Raw genomic sequence first — 16,952 nt, 5'->3', positions numbered from 1 at the left:
GACGTCAGAACAGGATGAAATGATATTCCACAAATGCTACCTCACTGTAAATGAACATTATTTGATGATCCCATTGCCACAAGAAAGCTAAAATGTTCCGGGGTTATATAAGGACAAAAGTGAGAAACAAGATACCTGTTAAACCGTTGGAATAATGTTTCTAAACCTTGACCTACCTCAGTGAGGTGTGGGTTGGGGTTGAATCCACATTGGTTGCAGACGCAGGCCTTACACTGGGTGCAGGTGTTGTAGTTGGGTAAAGCCGGTGGGTTGGACAGTCCGGTGGACTTGCACACCGGGCACAGCTTGCTGCTCGGCATGGGTGCGATCTGTGGCACGGAGTAGGGCGAGGTGGGCGTCACACCGCGGTCAGGCGATGCGGAGGAGGACCGACCTGTCCTGGAGCCGCCCGAGCCGCTGAAGTCAACCTGGAGGTTACGACGGGAGGCGTGCTGCCCGGGGCTTGGCTGACCACCATGGCCTCCCATGCCGGTCCCGGCTGGGCCGTGACCCATACCGTGGCCAGACACCGGGCCGTGCCCCATGCCGGGCCCCTGGCTCGACTGCATATGCCGCGGGGTGGTGGGGGTGTCATGAGTGGCCAAGCGGTAGGGCTCGCCAGGTCTGGCTCCTATTCCTCCTCCTCCGCCTATTCCAACTCCCATCCCTCCAATACCTCCTCCTCCCATTCCTCCCATTCCTCCTCCATGACCTCCTTGTTGCATGCCGAGCTTGGGGCTTCCCATCGGACCCATCGGACCCCTGTAAGATAGGGAGAAAGCAAAGGAAAATAAATTAACATCTTCTTTCAACTTTAAAGTTCCTGGTAAATTCTCTCAAGTCAGATGTACCACTACAATTAAAGGGACAGGTTATATTTCTGCTACCACCAAACACGATAGAGATGATTTTACATTGAAATAGTTTGTCTCTGTTCTAATGTGGTTCCAATAAATATTGCTCACAGCAGACAAAACAACAAAGAGATGTTGTTAATTTGCTAACTAGCTTTCAGACAACATAACAGACGCCTTAATTACCCATTGTTTTAACAATTTACTAAGAACTACTTCTGTAAAATGTTTCTGTTTAAATAGCGCAACATTTTTTAAACACAAGTCAGACACGCTGTCTTGCTGTTTTAATAAGTAAACAACATAATAAATCCTTTAAAAAAAGTTTTTGTCGGTGGTCATTTACATTTTAAACAGACACATTCCTTGCTGAATGCAATAAAAGTACTATTATGTTTTTAAATGTAATAAGAAGCATTGGTTGATGCCATCGCTGTAAAAAAGAAATATATCATTTTTTGAAAGCATCATTAGATCAATGAGCACTTCAGGAGAATTCAGCTTGTTAATTGTCATCATACTAACAAATTCAATTATATCCTCATTGCCAGTGAACCGACAGCAGGAAAAAACCAACGAAATAATTACTGATTCATTCACTGGTAGCTGCTGAAAGCCGTGGAAGAAGCACTGAACATCCACAGGCAAAAACAAATTAAAATGGAAAATAACATGGCGCGGCAAGACCGACCACCCACACACACACACACACACACACACATACACACACACACACACACACACACACACACACACACATATACACACACACACACACACACACACACACACACACACACACACACACACAAACACAACATTGAGCATTGAGAGGGACTTCAAACACTTGGTGACTGTAATCAGATGACAATGCTCAGTACATTATTTTTTTCATTGTAACTGCATTACACTGTATATTCCGAGCAATCATCTGGTTAACAATGATATTAATACACTGCTCTAAATATTATAATGTAGATAACATTAGAGAATTACAAACTGTGAAGTCCACTGAGACAAATGTAACATTTGTGATATTGGGCTATATAAATAAACATTGATTGATTGATTGATTGATTGATTGATTGATTGATTGATTGGTTGGTTGATTGATTGATTGATGTACATTCACATTTGTTTTCCTTTTTTTGATTGAAACATGATTGGTTCCCTCTTTATCTTCTTAAGATTAAGGCCGTTACACCAGGCAGTCACCAGAGAACTCGCCGACGCTGACGCCGACTGTTGCGTCGGCGTGTTCTCCTGCGTCTTGGCCATGTGTCGCACTGGAACACACCGCAAGGACTTCAGCCGAGCACGTCGAACTGCGCATGCGTGAGTGGTAATAACTCTCCTTACCAGCAGGCGGCGGTAGTGTGTATTCGTCATTCTAAAGGGGCAACAAACAGAAGACAGAGAAGAATAACAGACGTGATCTAAACAAACAACAAATAGCGTGAACGTTCCATTTTCACTCTCGTCCATCGAAAACATGTTTTGTGTGGTACTGGAGCTATCAGCCATTGGAGTGTTGCTCGTGGAAGACATTCTCAAGCAACCGTTTCGCTTCTCATGCACTGATTCGCTAGCTGAACAGCCAATCAGGGTGATTTCTTTGTCCGACTGCCTGTGGCCTACGCACGGCCGATTCAACATGTTGAATCGGCCATGAAAGGCCAAATAAAGCGTGTCACGGCCGACGGTGCGGGACACACCAAATTGAGTTTGGGCGACAGGGCACGCTTCGTCGTCCGACTAACGAAAACGACTAAAACGTGTGTCAGGGCCTTTAGTCCCATTCATGCAGTATCATGTAGTTGCATCTTTGCTTCCCATATATGCATACATGCACATAGATGTCTATGGAAAATGTTTCCTCATTGAGGAAATAGGTAACCACGGGTGCTTTAAGTGGCTAATTGAAATGTTTCTGATCTGCCTGTTGAGTAAACGACATTCAAAATACCTCATTAAGGTAACAGAAAGATCACCTAGGGCTGTGCGATTATGGCAAAAATCATAATCACGATTATTCGGGTAAATAATTGATATCACAATTATTTTGACGATTATTCATTGACCATTTATTGAACTTTAAAACAAATAATATTTTACCAATAAACAAGATCAACAAATATGTTGGAGCGTACTTCCAAAACCATACTAAACATATATTAATACGATAAATAAAAATAAATTAGACCAAAATAAATTAAATCAAATATATTGCAGTGCACCGTCACAACCTGCTGAAAACTCCTTAACATAGCCAACATTTTGGTAAAACATATTCAACATATTCCACTCAGTTAAAAGTTGAAGGCTGGCCAACCATCATGGTCCAAAAGTAACAGGAAATAAATGTTGAACTACAATTTAAGACCAAATAAAAATGTTTAGGCCACCATGGCAAATGCTGGTAGGGCTGCTCATGTAATCTCTTAAAGATTTGTTGCAAGAAACACCAGCCTGTTTACATGATCTGGTTTCAGAGATGAGCGCAGGCAGGTGACAATATTGCCACCTGGACTGAAGACCCTCTCTGAAGAGGAACTTGTGGCAGTGCTGCCACATATGACACAGGAAAAAAAGAAAAGACTCTGAACCCTTTCTTTGCCATGATATAAAAATAGTGTTGCTACAAAAGTATAAATGAGGCTTACTAATAAGACAACTCAGATCTGAAGCTACACAGGAATCTGCTGCCAAAGTGCAATAAAAAAGACAAAATTAATAGAATCAAACCCATTTTTTGTTGCATTTTATTTGAGAATAAAAATAAATGCCTTTAAAATAGGATACAAGCATCACTAGTTTCTTAACCTGAATTGATAATAGACTATAATCAATTTAAACAGAACAGATCTTAATGTTTGCATTCTTATACCATTTTGTACAATAATTATAATGAAGAAGTTCAAACAAACTAAAACTTACAGCTGATTAATAACGGTATCTAACTTGAGTTTTTATTATATCAAAAACCTGTTGAAATGCCACTGTTATTTTTACTGTCCCCCAAAAGCGCGTCGGCAGCCTCCAGGAAGGCTTCTTTCACAACTTCGCCGTCTTTGAAAGACTTCAAGTGTTTGGCAAGAACGTGACTGACACGATAAAATGCTATGGTAGCAGCCTTGCTCTTGTTGTTGGGCCTGGTGAAAATAGAGAGGCGAAGTCACGCCCATCTACTTCCGGTCCATGGGACCCCGGAAGCGAACAATTATACATTGAATTCAATGGAGAGAGAAAACGTATCTTTTGATCCCGTTTGAAATGTGCCACGAACTACACATATGATGTTTGTCAATCTTAAACAATAATTTCCATGTCAAAAAAGTCACATTTTGTCGTAAAACTGTTGAAATATAAGACTATGAAAAATACGCGACTACAAAGACTTCAAATCCCAAATCCCATTCTGGGTCGCGTATGTGATGTCACAGGCGATAATGCTCCAAGTGGTTGCGACTCGTAATTAAAGCGAAGAAGAAGAAGAAGAAGAAGATTTCATAACTGATTTATTCCCTCCAATAAATATAAGAGATTGTTCCAATAAATTTACTTTTACAAGATGCCCGTGTGCTTTGTACCATGTTGTAATCACAAAAGTGATCATATCACTTGCTCGTTCTATCGCTTCCCGTCTGATGAAAGGACCAGGAGTCGCTGGATCAGACATATCAGGTAATATCATAGGTAATATACATGTTGTGCATGGAACATAGTCAAGTTAGCTACCTAGGGACGAGTAGCGAGCACATTAGTTAGCATTACATTACTTAGCCTTGTCATTTTTAGTAGCCTTACCATGAAGTTATTATTTTATTACATGAAGTACACCAAAATTTTAAACAGTAAGAGTAGTCATCATGGTAAGTATTTCGTGAAACATTTGAAGAGTAGCCTACTGCGCCCTCCACCGGGTGCTAAGGAAGCAGTTCAGGGAGAGTCGAAGGAAGGAAGGCAGACAGGGAGCTTTGCATGACATTCTTCTGGACATGTGTCATTGTGATGACAGTGAGGGTGAGTCAATCTGTTTGTTGGAAAGACAGTAGTTGAGTGATTACTGAGAGAAAATTATTAAAAGAGATAATTATTCAGTGTTGTTACTTTAAAGTGTTGTTACTGACCTTTTTCTCTTTTATTTTCTTTACCTCACCTGTAACTGCTGAGACCCTGAGGAACATGCACACTGACCTGCTCTGACAACCTGATTTCCACTGTACGTAATAGTATTTGGTTATGGTATATTATTTATATACATCAAAGGCACAATGCACCCCCCAGAGAGACACATGTATTGAGTGTAATATTTTGCATAGGTCATGTGAAATCATCTTTACATACTAGAAAACTGTAGGAGCGGCAACTTGTTTTGAAATTGAATTTTTAATATCCGATAATAAAGTTTATCTGTTTTCTTTATTCTTCTCTCTTCCCAGCTCCATCCATCACCGTTCTCTGTTCCTGCAGGTCCTGCTTGCTAATCAATGCTTTATTTTTTTACACAATTACAAATAAAGTCAATGTATTGTATGACAGGAAGTTGTGCTTCATTCTGAGTCAATAATAAATTCATTCTGCCTTCAACTGCAAAATGATTGTGAACTGCACCAACATCCATGTAGCTGCCCCCAGTAAGATGAACCAAGCAAAGCTGACACTCAACATACAGCTGTGCTCTTAAGTTGACATGAAGAATTTGTGAAATATTGGTAATTATTTTGAAAAAATGACTGACGATGCAGAAAACTTTTTTTATTTAGGAACAGTGGTCAGGTGAAGTATTTATCACTACATATGTGTCACACTTAAAAGGCCAAACACACTGGCCAAACACACCTCGTTTAGAACTCCCCAGTTGACAGCCATGACTCCGTCTAAATTGTACCCCCCAAGCACCCTCTTCATGAGGGACGCGCATGGAGTGGGTGAAAGTCCCGACCTCAGCACAGCACCAAAATTGCTGGCTGTCAACCTGCCCTGCCTGTGTAACTGCCACTGAGGATTTGTCCGCTGTCCTACGGTGGCTGTCTGGATGGCAGCTTGCTGGTCTCTGCTCAGTCGCATTGAGGCAAGAATTGCCTCAAGCCCCCGACCCCCATGCTCCTTCACCAGCTCCGGCACGTTGAAAATGGCCTGATGTTGAGGCTGCAGCTCTGGCTCAGGTGACAAAAGCCATGCCATGCCACGCTGCGCCCCTCAATGCAGACCTGAACCAGTCTACTTCCTCAGTGGCGATGTCTCTGGTCAGTGGGTTGTATGTCTCCTCTTGCTGTTGGTAGAGTTGAGACACCGGCTGGACTACTTTTGAAGTGCCAGGCTTCCTCCACTGGCACTCAACTTCTGTGGAGCTGATCTGCCACATGGCAAATATTGCCAATGCTGCGTGGCTGCATTTGTACATCCCCCGTGCACAACCACAGACAGCGCTCTGCATCGCGCCATCCTCTCCCATGTAGATCTGTACAAATAAAGTAAGTACCATGTTTGTTAACATGCTATAATAGATTGAATGAGCAATACAAGGATGGTCCGGATCTGGGGGTGGGAGGGTTTATTTTTCCAAAATGTTGTCTTCTTGTCTGATTGTTGTTATTGTTTGTTTTTTCTGTATTTTTTGTAATTTTTGTTGTATTGGTTGTGATTGTACATTGTATTTTTTTAAATGTGTATTACATTTTTGAAAAACATTTGATAAAAAAAAAAGGATTTGGTCAGGATCTAGACTCAGTGTGTAGTTTATGAATTAATCAATGCTCTCTACATTAGGAAAACACATACCAGTGTACCAGAGGGAGTCACACACAGCTGTGCCTAGATAACCAAACAAATTGACAAGATAACCAAAATCCTTGAATCTACACACAGCAAATAAACTCAAATGACACAACGAGATGTAAAAAGGAGATCACACATATAGTCGATATAAAACTGGCCGCTTCAATCTGAAGAGCAACTAAAACAAAACACGGGAGTGTACCTTGTTCTTGTGAACACTAATGTTATCCACAGCATCCACACCCGTATACAGTACACCCGTTCTAGGTTCTGATTGGCTCTCTAGGTTGGCATTCTAGCTTCTGACTGGCTGTCCAGGTTGTCAATCACAGCCGTGGGCATATTATACTAGTCGACTCGTAACATCGCTAAACTTTTTTTCTTGATGGTTTTCTCAGTCAACTAATGCTATTGATAACAGTAACATAAATTAACACAGCCCTGCACACTGCAGTCATTATATGCCGGGTCTGTGGTTCATCATCTTCTTTTTCATTCTCCTCCTTATTGACTGACATTAACGTTAAACATTGCACTCATGTTACTCACCGAAACCTTGTAAAGCCGGTCTCGCATGCTGGCTCTTACAGAACCGACTAACTCCCCTTTCGTGTATGTACAGCTCTCAACGTGCCCAGACTTGTAGTGATTTTCACCTCGTTTTAAACTTTTATTCTCATTCTGAAAGAATGAGGTGAAATGTGCCAACGTGACAGCCATCTTTGTGTTGGTGACGCGTATTGTGCGGGACCAGAGACATGTAGTTCACTGAGCGGCTTAACACAAAAAAATGTGTTAATTCACAGTTTTACGACACATTTTTATTTTTTTGACTTGCAAAATGTTCTTTTAAATTGACAAACATCATATGTGTAGTTCGTGGCACAATTCAAACGGGATCAAAAGATACGTTTTCTCTCTCCATTGAATTCAATGTATAATTTTCCGCTTCCGGGGTCCCCTGAGCTCCCCCGGAAAGGGAGGGACTTCGCCTCTCTATGGACTGCTGTGCATTTTGCTGTCCTTTCAGGTCCCTCCCCTTTTGGGAGTGTACGGCAGAATTAGGAGGGAATTCCGGCCCATTCCCAAACCGCCCCCTATACCCTACCCCTACCCCTCCGTTTACGCGTTCACGCGGAGGGTCCGCCATATTGAGGGCTGTTCCAAACCAACGAGTGTGGAGCGGTGTGAAGGGGGAGTGGGCTATCAAGCCCTCAAACAGCGAGTCTGCAGCGGTGCTGACTTGAGACCGGTCTCTACCTGACTGGAGTCACGCTGTGTGTGTCCGTCAGGAAATACGCTGTTTATAAGTAGTTCCAGCAAACATCCACTGATAAATGGCGATGTTAATAACCTCATGATAACCTCATATGTTTTTTACTCAGGATCATACCTGTTTTTAGTCTAGAAAAAGGTAAATATGTGCATTTTTTTTTGTGTATATTTACAGACTGTTGCAAAAATTAAGAAGCTTATAAAAATCAGGTTTAAAACTAAAAGAGCTTTACAAAAAAGTAACACAATGAAAGATGTTTGGAGTTTTATTTTAGTTATTCATTTTAATTTTGTGTCTAAGAGATGCTGATTTGAAACCGTTGTTACATAGAGTTACGGCATTTCCTGTTTCTGCCGGAGAGAGGGGAGTTTGTCCCAAAGCTTGCCGCTGTATTTACTCCCTCCATATGACAGGAGGGAGCCTCGTTGAGCTGCGAGTGTCACTCCACGGAGTTCACTCCGTCACGGAGGGGTAGTGTGTAGGGGTAGGGTGTAGGGCGTGGTTTGGGATTGGGCCTCCGTCTCGTAGCGTTTGTGCACTGTTTTGAAATGCCGCTCCTAAATTACCCTTCTTCGATAAAGCCGCGCTCGCATTGCAGAAGAGACAGATGGACTTTGAATTGGAATAGATACACAAATAATCATCCTCCCACTCGGAGTGAAAATTATATATTTTGTTTTTTTTTGCTTCTGCCATAATTGCGGTCTTGTGTGTGCGGACTGTCCCTCCTGTTGACACGGACAACGTCAGCGAAATAGTGCCCACTGCCCACCAGCCACGCCCCGACACATGGGGTGACGCCGGCTAATCACAAAGCTTTGATGCGTTCAAGTGCATTATTCTGGCACAGGAAGATTATGTTACAGGACATTAACGATAAAACAGAATACTGTTGTTCTATTTTTAGACACATCTCGCGATCGACTGGGAATCTCATACCCTTCTTTTTAACGAGTTGCTGCTCTTGTTCTGAAATCTTCGCTCGCGCTGAACACTCACAACACATATCACTCCCACGTGGCCGAGTGGGCTTTTAGGGAGGGGCGAAAGCGCAGACAGCAAAAAAATCGTATTTTGTCAATTATGCTGTTTTCATAATCGTCGCAAACCATAATTGTAATCGTGATTAAAATACGATTAATTGCACAGCCCTACCTCAAGTACATAATTGAAGATGAAAAAAAACAGGATGCAACATTCGATCTCCAGAGTTGAAGTACAACAAGTCACTATTCCACTAAATTCCCTTTCTTGTGCTGTCATTGATTGAATGAGTCTAGACTCGACTTGTTGCCAACTTTAAATGGTTGCTGCACAAAGAAAATGAAAATGTTGATTTACTGAACTCCAGTGTCACAATGTGCCTCTCCTTCAACTCAAAGCTTGTCTTTTATGGACAGTGTGGTTGTGACAAAGTCTCGACAGATCTATTTTTTTCTACTTTTCCTTAATATTTATCTTTGTCCTTTGTAATCTTTCGCTCTACAACCTTTTCTTATTCTTCATCACATCCTCACTTTTTGCTCAATCTCTCCTCTCCTCATTGCTTCTCTGCCTCTGAATCTCTATTATCTTTTCAGTCAGCGCTGACCATGACCTTGCTCCCCCGGTGTTTTATTTCTTCCCTTTGTTGAATCTCACCATTTTCAACTTTTTTATTTCTACTCTCTAAAAAGGTTGGTAGACCTTGGGGGGCTCTCTTATACAAAGTCTAGCTTCAAACACTTTTTTAGAGACTGTAAAACCCTTGTCTACTACTATTTGTCTACAATTAAGTATTGACTCATTGATAAGGATTTTAAAATATGTATTAATGTTGATTGTCTTTATGTTCTTGCATATAAGAGACTATATAACGACAGAAAGTTGTGAATGCCCAGCACAAATATTCAAACACACAAATTCCAAAACAATGGTATCTCATCTTTTCAAAATGATTTTCCTACTTTACTGAAAATATGTCAATTAAAAATGTTTTCATAAAGAAACTGCATTAAGGATAAGGCTTACTGCAGGTATGAAAGAATATTTGGAAAATGTAAAAAGATTACCACAAAGATTTTTTAGTAAGACCCCGCAAAAAACGTTCAAATATTGAAGGTCACAACAATCAATGTAAAACAGAGAGTTACTTGAGAAAGAAATTAAATACATACAAGAAATTAAAAATATAGACGGAATGGTAGATAAAAGAAAACACTTAATGACACTCGTGTTAAGGAAGACACCGTCAATATTATTGCTGTGCGAGGCTGACGTAGGTGACAGCCCAAATAATAGGAGCAGTCCTTCCCTCTGTGTGTTAGCACACTTCGCCTCTACATTGCACTGGGGACATTCCTCACTGTCGCACGCACCCCCGGCTTTAATGACCCAATACACATGCTTGTTCAGTCAAAGGGATTTCACCCAGTCACATCATAACCCACAATTTACTGTCTGATTGTGGAAAAGAGGGATAAAGTTTGCATGCCAATCATACATTAGTGACAAAGACAAGGACAGAGGAAAAAAGAGTGGAGCTCACACAAAGGGAAAAATGGGGCGAGGATGTGCCATTGTCTTCCCAAAGTCTGCACAGTAAGACAATGTTTACACAAGCAGGACTTATTTATAGATTTAGATAACGTCAAAAAGAGGCTACAGTACACTATGGTGGCCATTTAAGGACTTCAATGTGTGATTTAAGAGACTGCATTGTGCGATTGTATATTGAATTTCATTAAGCACTATATGATAATTAATTGGTTGACAAAGAAACCAGTTTTGGAAAATTCTAAATGAGTTCTTGTGATGAGAAGGAAGGAGAAAAAGGGTGGACTGCAGTCTGCTTATTTTTCATCTGCAATCCTAGAAAATCCCCAAAGTTCAGCCTTCAGTTTTTATTGATATAAGCCTTAGTATCCTTCTAAAGCAGTTGATATGACGAGCAAACAGAGGTTTGGGAAGGATTTACCTGATCTTGTTTCCCTTAGCCGGATACATTACTTATCCCACCTCTAGACCTGCAGCAAAACAAGTCAGTTTGGTTTATTGGTAGACCCAAACTAAGTCTATTTAGTTTATTGGTGGACCCAAGCTAAACATTAAGTTCCTCCTTCTCTATTTTTCCTCTGCCTCCATTTCATCCCACTCTCGGCTGTTGACAGAATTGCTTTTGTACGGCCCATTTATTTCCATCTGCCTACTCTATTTCTACTTTTCTCTCAACCTCCCCTATCATTATTTTCTGTCTTCTCTTCATCTTCCCTTTTTTCTCTCCCTCTCTTCATTGCCTGTTTCTCCGTTCTTTAAAGTTGTGCAAATGTATTTTGAGAAGGAGATTTTATAATTAGGCTGAATTCAAAATGATATTACATTACATGTTACTTGTTAGACGCTTTTATCCAAAGCGACCTACATACTCAATACTGTGGGTAATCCCCACAGGAGGAGCAATTTGGGGTGAAGTGTCTTGCCCAGGGACACAACGACATGCTGACCAGTGGCGGCCGGCCCATAGGGGCGCTAGGGGCACCGCCCCACCTCTTCCCACATACAAAAAAAATATTTAAAAAAATATTAAATTAAAAAATATATATATTTTATATTTTTTATTTTTAATGAACAAGGTAAATATCATACAATTGGTATCAGTAAAATGTATAATCTACAATAAAATCTTGTTTAAAATTGTGTTACGATTGTGTTCTAAAGTTACTGATAAATCACATGTTTCCTGCCTGGCCTTGCCCTTGGCATTAGTTTATCATTACGGGGCGCTGCCCCCGAGCCAAACAGCAGCAACCAGCACGTTGCAAAAGTCTCAATAGTAAACTGTGCCGCCGAAACATAATTTCAGCCAATCAGCGCCGTCAAAATATTTTGGTCACGAGAGCGCTCACGTTGGCGCCCACGTTGCTTACGTGCGTTGACGTGAGTTGTTTTTTAGACTCGTGAGGAACTGGGGTAGTATCTATAGTAACGCAGTGTAGGCGGAGCCGTGACGTGCAATGAGCTCCCCAGAAAAACAACACAGCTGTTAGCTCTTAGCACTCAGAGCTCACAGCTCTTCATATCTGTTCAGAAACTAGACGAAAGTTAAACAAGTACAAACCACATACTGTCTGTGTCATGGCGAATACAGTCGCTGGTTTATTTATGTCTGTATAGGCCGTTGTTGTGAGTGTGGACGGTCGGAGCATTTAAACCGTTAGCTTAGCCAAATCTCCATTAGAAAACACGCATTTTAAAAGGTTTTTCGCCTGCCGTCTGTCTGCAGACATGTCAAAGCCTTAATTCATGGTTTTTACTATCCGGTATCAGTATGTTGTTACTTCGGCATCATTTTGAAACGTGTATTACAATTAAATCACGGTCAAATATGTTCATCTTGTTGTAGTTGTAGCCCCCTTGACAGCGATTCTCTCTCTAGTTTAGCATACTCAGCCCGACTCAGCCTGGTTGTTCCTGGCCCTAGAACCACGATTTTATGGGGCCATTACATCACCAGAAGTCCCAATTTAAGGGGTCATTTCTCCCCCAAAAAATAGTTTTACTCACTATATCAACAGCCCCCCAAAAAGATTTTCCACCAGCCGCCACTGATGCTGACTGCAGTGGGGTTTGAACCTGTGACCCCCTGATCCCCATACTAAGGCTCTACCCACTGCGCCACACACCTCCAATATTTATAATTATATGATATATTTTATTTTCTATGCATTCATGGCATTTGTTATCTTGGAAGGTCAGCTAGCTAGCAGAGATTGAACTCGGCTGGCTTGTAATAACTTTAACAAATTAACATATAGCCTACTGAAACTTATTTGACAGATGGTATTTGACAGAAAAAGTGTCCATCTGTGTTAGCCAAGACCTATATGGTTTCACTAATAGCAATTTGATCACATTTCTACCTCCCTCTTTCCTCTCCTTCCTGTCCTTTTTTTGTTGAGCATATGTAGGCTAGCTAACTAGCCTGACTAAAACAAAAGTTAATATAAACAAAAATCAAATGAAAAAGTTCTTGTCTATTATTTTTGAATGGCCGATAGCTATGCTAATAACACAGAGTAAACTTAATAAATGTGAATATGAACTTGGAAGGATAGTTTTAAAAACCAAGCAGAGACAGAAACCATTTGGCTAACATGATGCTAACATAGGGGACTAGTTACATCAGCTCCGAGATACAAGCAGTGAAGCATGAAAACAAAACTGGTTTTGTAAACATTAAATGCAAGAATATAAATGTGTTCTACTCACTCTTGACATCCATGTTCTTCAATTGTGAGCAGGCTAGCTTACTTTCTACAAAACAGAGCTAGTATAAACCACTTAGGTGTGTAATTGAAGGTAGAACAGCCTACAAACGGTTTGGATTGCATGTTCTTGCGCTAACAGAGAGCTAGCCTGTGTAGTCCATTAGCTACCAGAACTTGTCTCTGGGTTTTTCAGGCAGGGAAAGTGTGGTATATCTCTGCCTCCACAGTGTCTCAGCTACTGTGACAAACTGTTAGGCAGCTTAAATCCCAGCATGCTTTTCCTACCATAAGCTTCAGGACTGAATCTATTCCCTTTTAGCTAACCTTCAGTGACCTTCCCTTTTGCTTCAGAACAGCAGAGTCACTTCTCAGCTCAGGCAGGAAACCCATCCTCTGAACAAGTACATCAGGAGGTCAATTTCTAAATCATATCTCACATCTTTGCTCACTTAGGCTATTCTTACCTCTTCCTTAGTTTTTACTCTGTAATCACAGGAATATTTCCAGGTGTTTGCATTTCATTATGTTCATTGCTTGGAATATTGTGATGCTTGCTGGGTAGTATAATGCTATACTGTACAAATGTAAAGGCAGCCAAATATACTATTTACTGTCTTTACCTGGGTCAAGCTGATAGACTTTCGAGCCAATACTCTTTTCTCCCCCTTACTCCTTTATCAGATTATTCAGCAAAACACACCCTTCTGAGGGCTGTTACTATGGCTCTGGGTATATTAGGTACGTACAAACATATAGCCATACTGACTGCATCCACAAGTAGAGGCAATGAGTACAAATAAAATCAAGCATCTGCATGCAAACATTTAGCAAATACTTTAAACTAAGCCATGAATTCTCTGGTGGTTTGCCATACGTGCAATAGAAGGAAAACAAGAAGAAAAAGTCAGATGCTTGTTATTTATAGGCTATTATTGTAGAGCTGCAGCTCTTTAATTAATGTATGTATAATATTTCAATAAAACATCAAACTACATCAGGTGATTTCAGCAACATATTTGCTCAAAAAGGGCCAAATAAATCAAATCAGACTCTTGCTGCTGTGTAAATAAAACACAAAACAAGAAATCTTACACTAAAACTGATCTCAGGCATTTCACTTTTCTGTTTGCTTCCTCTTGCTTGTGCTAACGTTATATAACAGCTGTGACTGTTCCACTTATTCAAGCTCAAAAGTACATAATCTCTTCCTATACAGTTAGTGGTGCATACTGCGGTAGGATTGGATCCCAGCATCACAGTATGAGTACTTTCAAGATTGAACCACCATGACTAATTTAAGCACATGATGCTGATAAAACACAAAGTGTAACTTTGATTTTTGCAACTGTTACAGTCCTAACGATGGTATGTATAAAAGCTTGGACAGCGTTTAATTATTTATTTTAAAGTTGTTTTGATTTAGATGATGGTGTCTATTAGGGTAAGGTATGTACTATATGTAAGCAGTAATTCAGCATTAGAGATGCAAAGTTCAGTGGTAGATGAATCAAAAATAAGTACAAGCACCATGTAATATTCTGCAATGCATTATTACATGTAAGCACTTAGTAAAGATCAAGCTTTGTTATGTAATCAGGGAGTAGCTAGACATCAGCACAGTTGCATCATTCAACATAATACTAATGCATATTCACACTGAGTGGTAATGTCTCCATGTATTGTACACACATTTATGCACACGGAAAAATCTACAGCACTGTATTAAGAAAACCTGCAGTGCAGTGTAAGAGGATTTCCAGCAAATTACTTTGTGATGACACCACATGGTTCTGCGTAAAGGCCACAAACACTGACCTGGATTTAAATTGAGATACTTGCTACTGAGCTTAATATTTAATTGTGTTCCCAAATGTGAAATTGATATTTACCCCTCCTGTAAAATACTGACATACTCTATCAAAATGTGTTTAGGCAGATTTAAAGAAGGGTACTGGATACAACTACTGGCTGCAAACTGTTTTGTTTTTATTAAAATAAACTGGGATAGAACAAAAAAAAGATGTGGTCTCATTTGCCAATATCTTCCCTTTGGGCTTGTGATAGGTCTTGAGAAAACTATAATATTCAGATTTTAATGTAAAACCTACATTCAACAAATGTAAAAACAAACATTTATTTTGCAGAAAATTGTCAGCATTTAATTTTGCGTATTTGTGCATTCCCTTCTCACCTAAGAAGATATCCCAAATAAAAATGGTATGAGTGAAGTGTCTTTTTAATAACACTTGGTGAATGAGACGCACTGTCTTCTGCATCACGACAGCTACAATTTATCATTTAAATCACCTTCAATGGGATGTAGTGTAGGCCCATCACACCAGGTGCTTGATCGTTTCTGTTTGATTTACTGCCAGCGTGGCTGAAGACTTAGAGCGCTAACTGTATTCTACAATACCCAGGTGTCTGGTACGCATGGGCACATACACAAACACGCACACACGTCTACTGTATTGCACAGCACTTATACTCTGTCAGCCAGATGTCTAATGTACCTCTCTATCTATTTATGTATTTAGCCCATATCTTTGTAACCTTTTGATGTTTTCTCAGCAGATGGCTGCTATAAATGCCAACCACTGTTCTGTCATTTAAACATTGTGTGTGTGTCTGTGAGTTTATGGGTTTGATATGTGGAATGCACACATTGTTTTTCTTTAATAGATACATTTATGTACAAGCAGAGTGCCCCCGGTGTTTGTGTGTGTAATGGTTATAGTCATGTATGTTGCTCTCTGTGCTCAATGTGTCTCTTCAGCAGGAGTTTTATGCCACATGAACAGACATGTGGCATACACACACACACACAGACATGTGGCATACACACACACACACACACACACACACACACACACACACACACACACACACACACACACACACACACATACATATACACAGTCAAATCAAGTCCCCAAAACAGAAAAATGCTAGAACAGAAATTGGCATACTATAGTGTGCAACTATTGACTGGTATTGACAGGCTGTTGATTGATTGAGCGATTATCTTGCTCTTTGGCGGACAAAATTGCCGACTAGCTTAGTTAGGATTAGCTAGCTTAATTACGGGTTAAAAAAGCAAACTACTATTTCTGCTGACTGAGCAGATAGAATTGTATCTGACAGTGGAGCTAAGTGGTCAGAAGACTGGTTCCCCTTCTGACTGACTTGCTTACTGATTTAGCTAAAAGACGTTGCTACAATTACAGTAAGCCAGTTGTGACTGCCTTGCTTAATGTAAAGCTGACTTTCTAGCTTACCTACTGATTTACAGTGCATCACTTCCCTCACAGTTAAGATGTTCTTACATGATAAATAAATGTTTAGCTTATGGAAAGATCTAAAGTTAGTTCTGCAGTTAGGCAACATTTTGGACCAGTAAAAAAAGTGCAATTTCTCAAAATGCTGTTTCCAAATATTTCTGCTACTGGGTCCCTATACGATTTGGAATTGCATTGATTGGGTAAGACTGAAGTTCCAACTCTGTCAAGACAAGTCCAATGGCCAAGAGCGTACTTCAAATTGCTTGTGTTGGTATGAAAGTGGTGTTGTAGGTGATAGATGTGAATGAGGGGCCCGATTGTTTTAATAATGTTCAGATATCCATAAATCAAAATGGCTGACCTGACCCTGTCCTTAAACAAAATGTATAGAATTTATTTGCAACATCATAGTTTTTCAAGGATATGAGCGTCTCTCTAACAGTTATATGCAGGATATAGACCAATCCAATTTTGGAAAGTTGTTGCCAGAGAACATAATCCAGTCAGCAATTAC

At 40.3% G+C, this 16,952-nt stretch overlaps 1 protein-coding gene across 8 annotated transcripts in view; it reads right to left on the bottom strand.

Moving 5' to 3' along the window:
• bsna (bassoon presynaptic cytomatrix protein a) overlaps positions 1-16,952 on the bottom strand; it is a 157,531-nt gene that overhangs the window by 120,232 nt on the left and 20,347 nt on the right. For 7 of the 8 annotated variants that reach the window (XM_079675130.1, XM_079675137.1, XM_079675132.1 and 4 more), the window contains exon 2: positions 177-762. The exons of the other annotated variant lie outside the window; for it this stretch is intronic. In XM_079675130.1, coding sequence (XP_079531256.1) covers positions 177-762 — 586 coding nt within the window. The remainder of the gene's footprint in view (positions 1-176; positions 763-16,952) is intronic. 8 annotated transcript variants of the gene reach the window in all.

The sequence above is a fragment of the Notothenia rossii genome (assembly GCF_949606895.1).
Source record: "Notothenia rossii genome assembly, chromosome: 4".
NCBI classification, from domain to species: Eukaryota; Metazoa; Chordata; class Actinopteri; order Perciformes; family Nototheniidae; genus Notothenia; species Notothenia rossii.
This window is presented reverse-complemented; position numbering and strand designations above follow the sequence as displayed.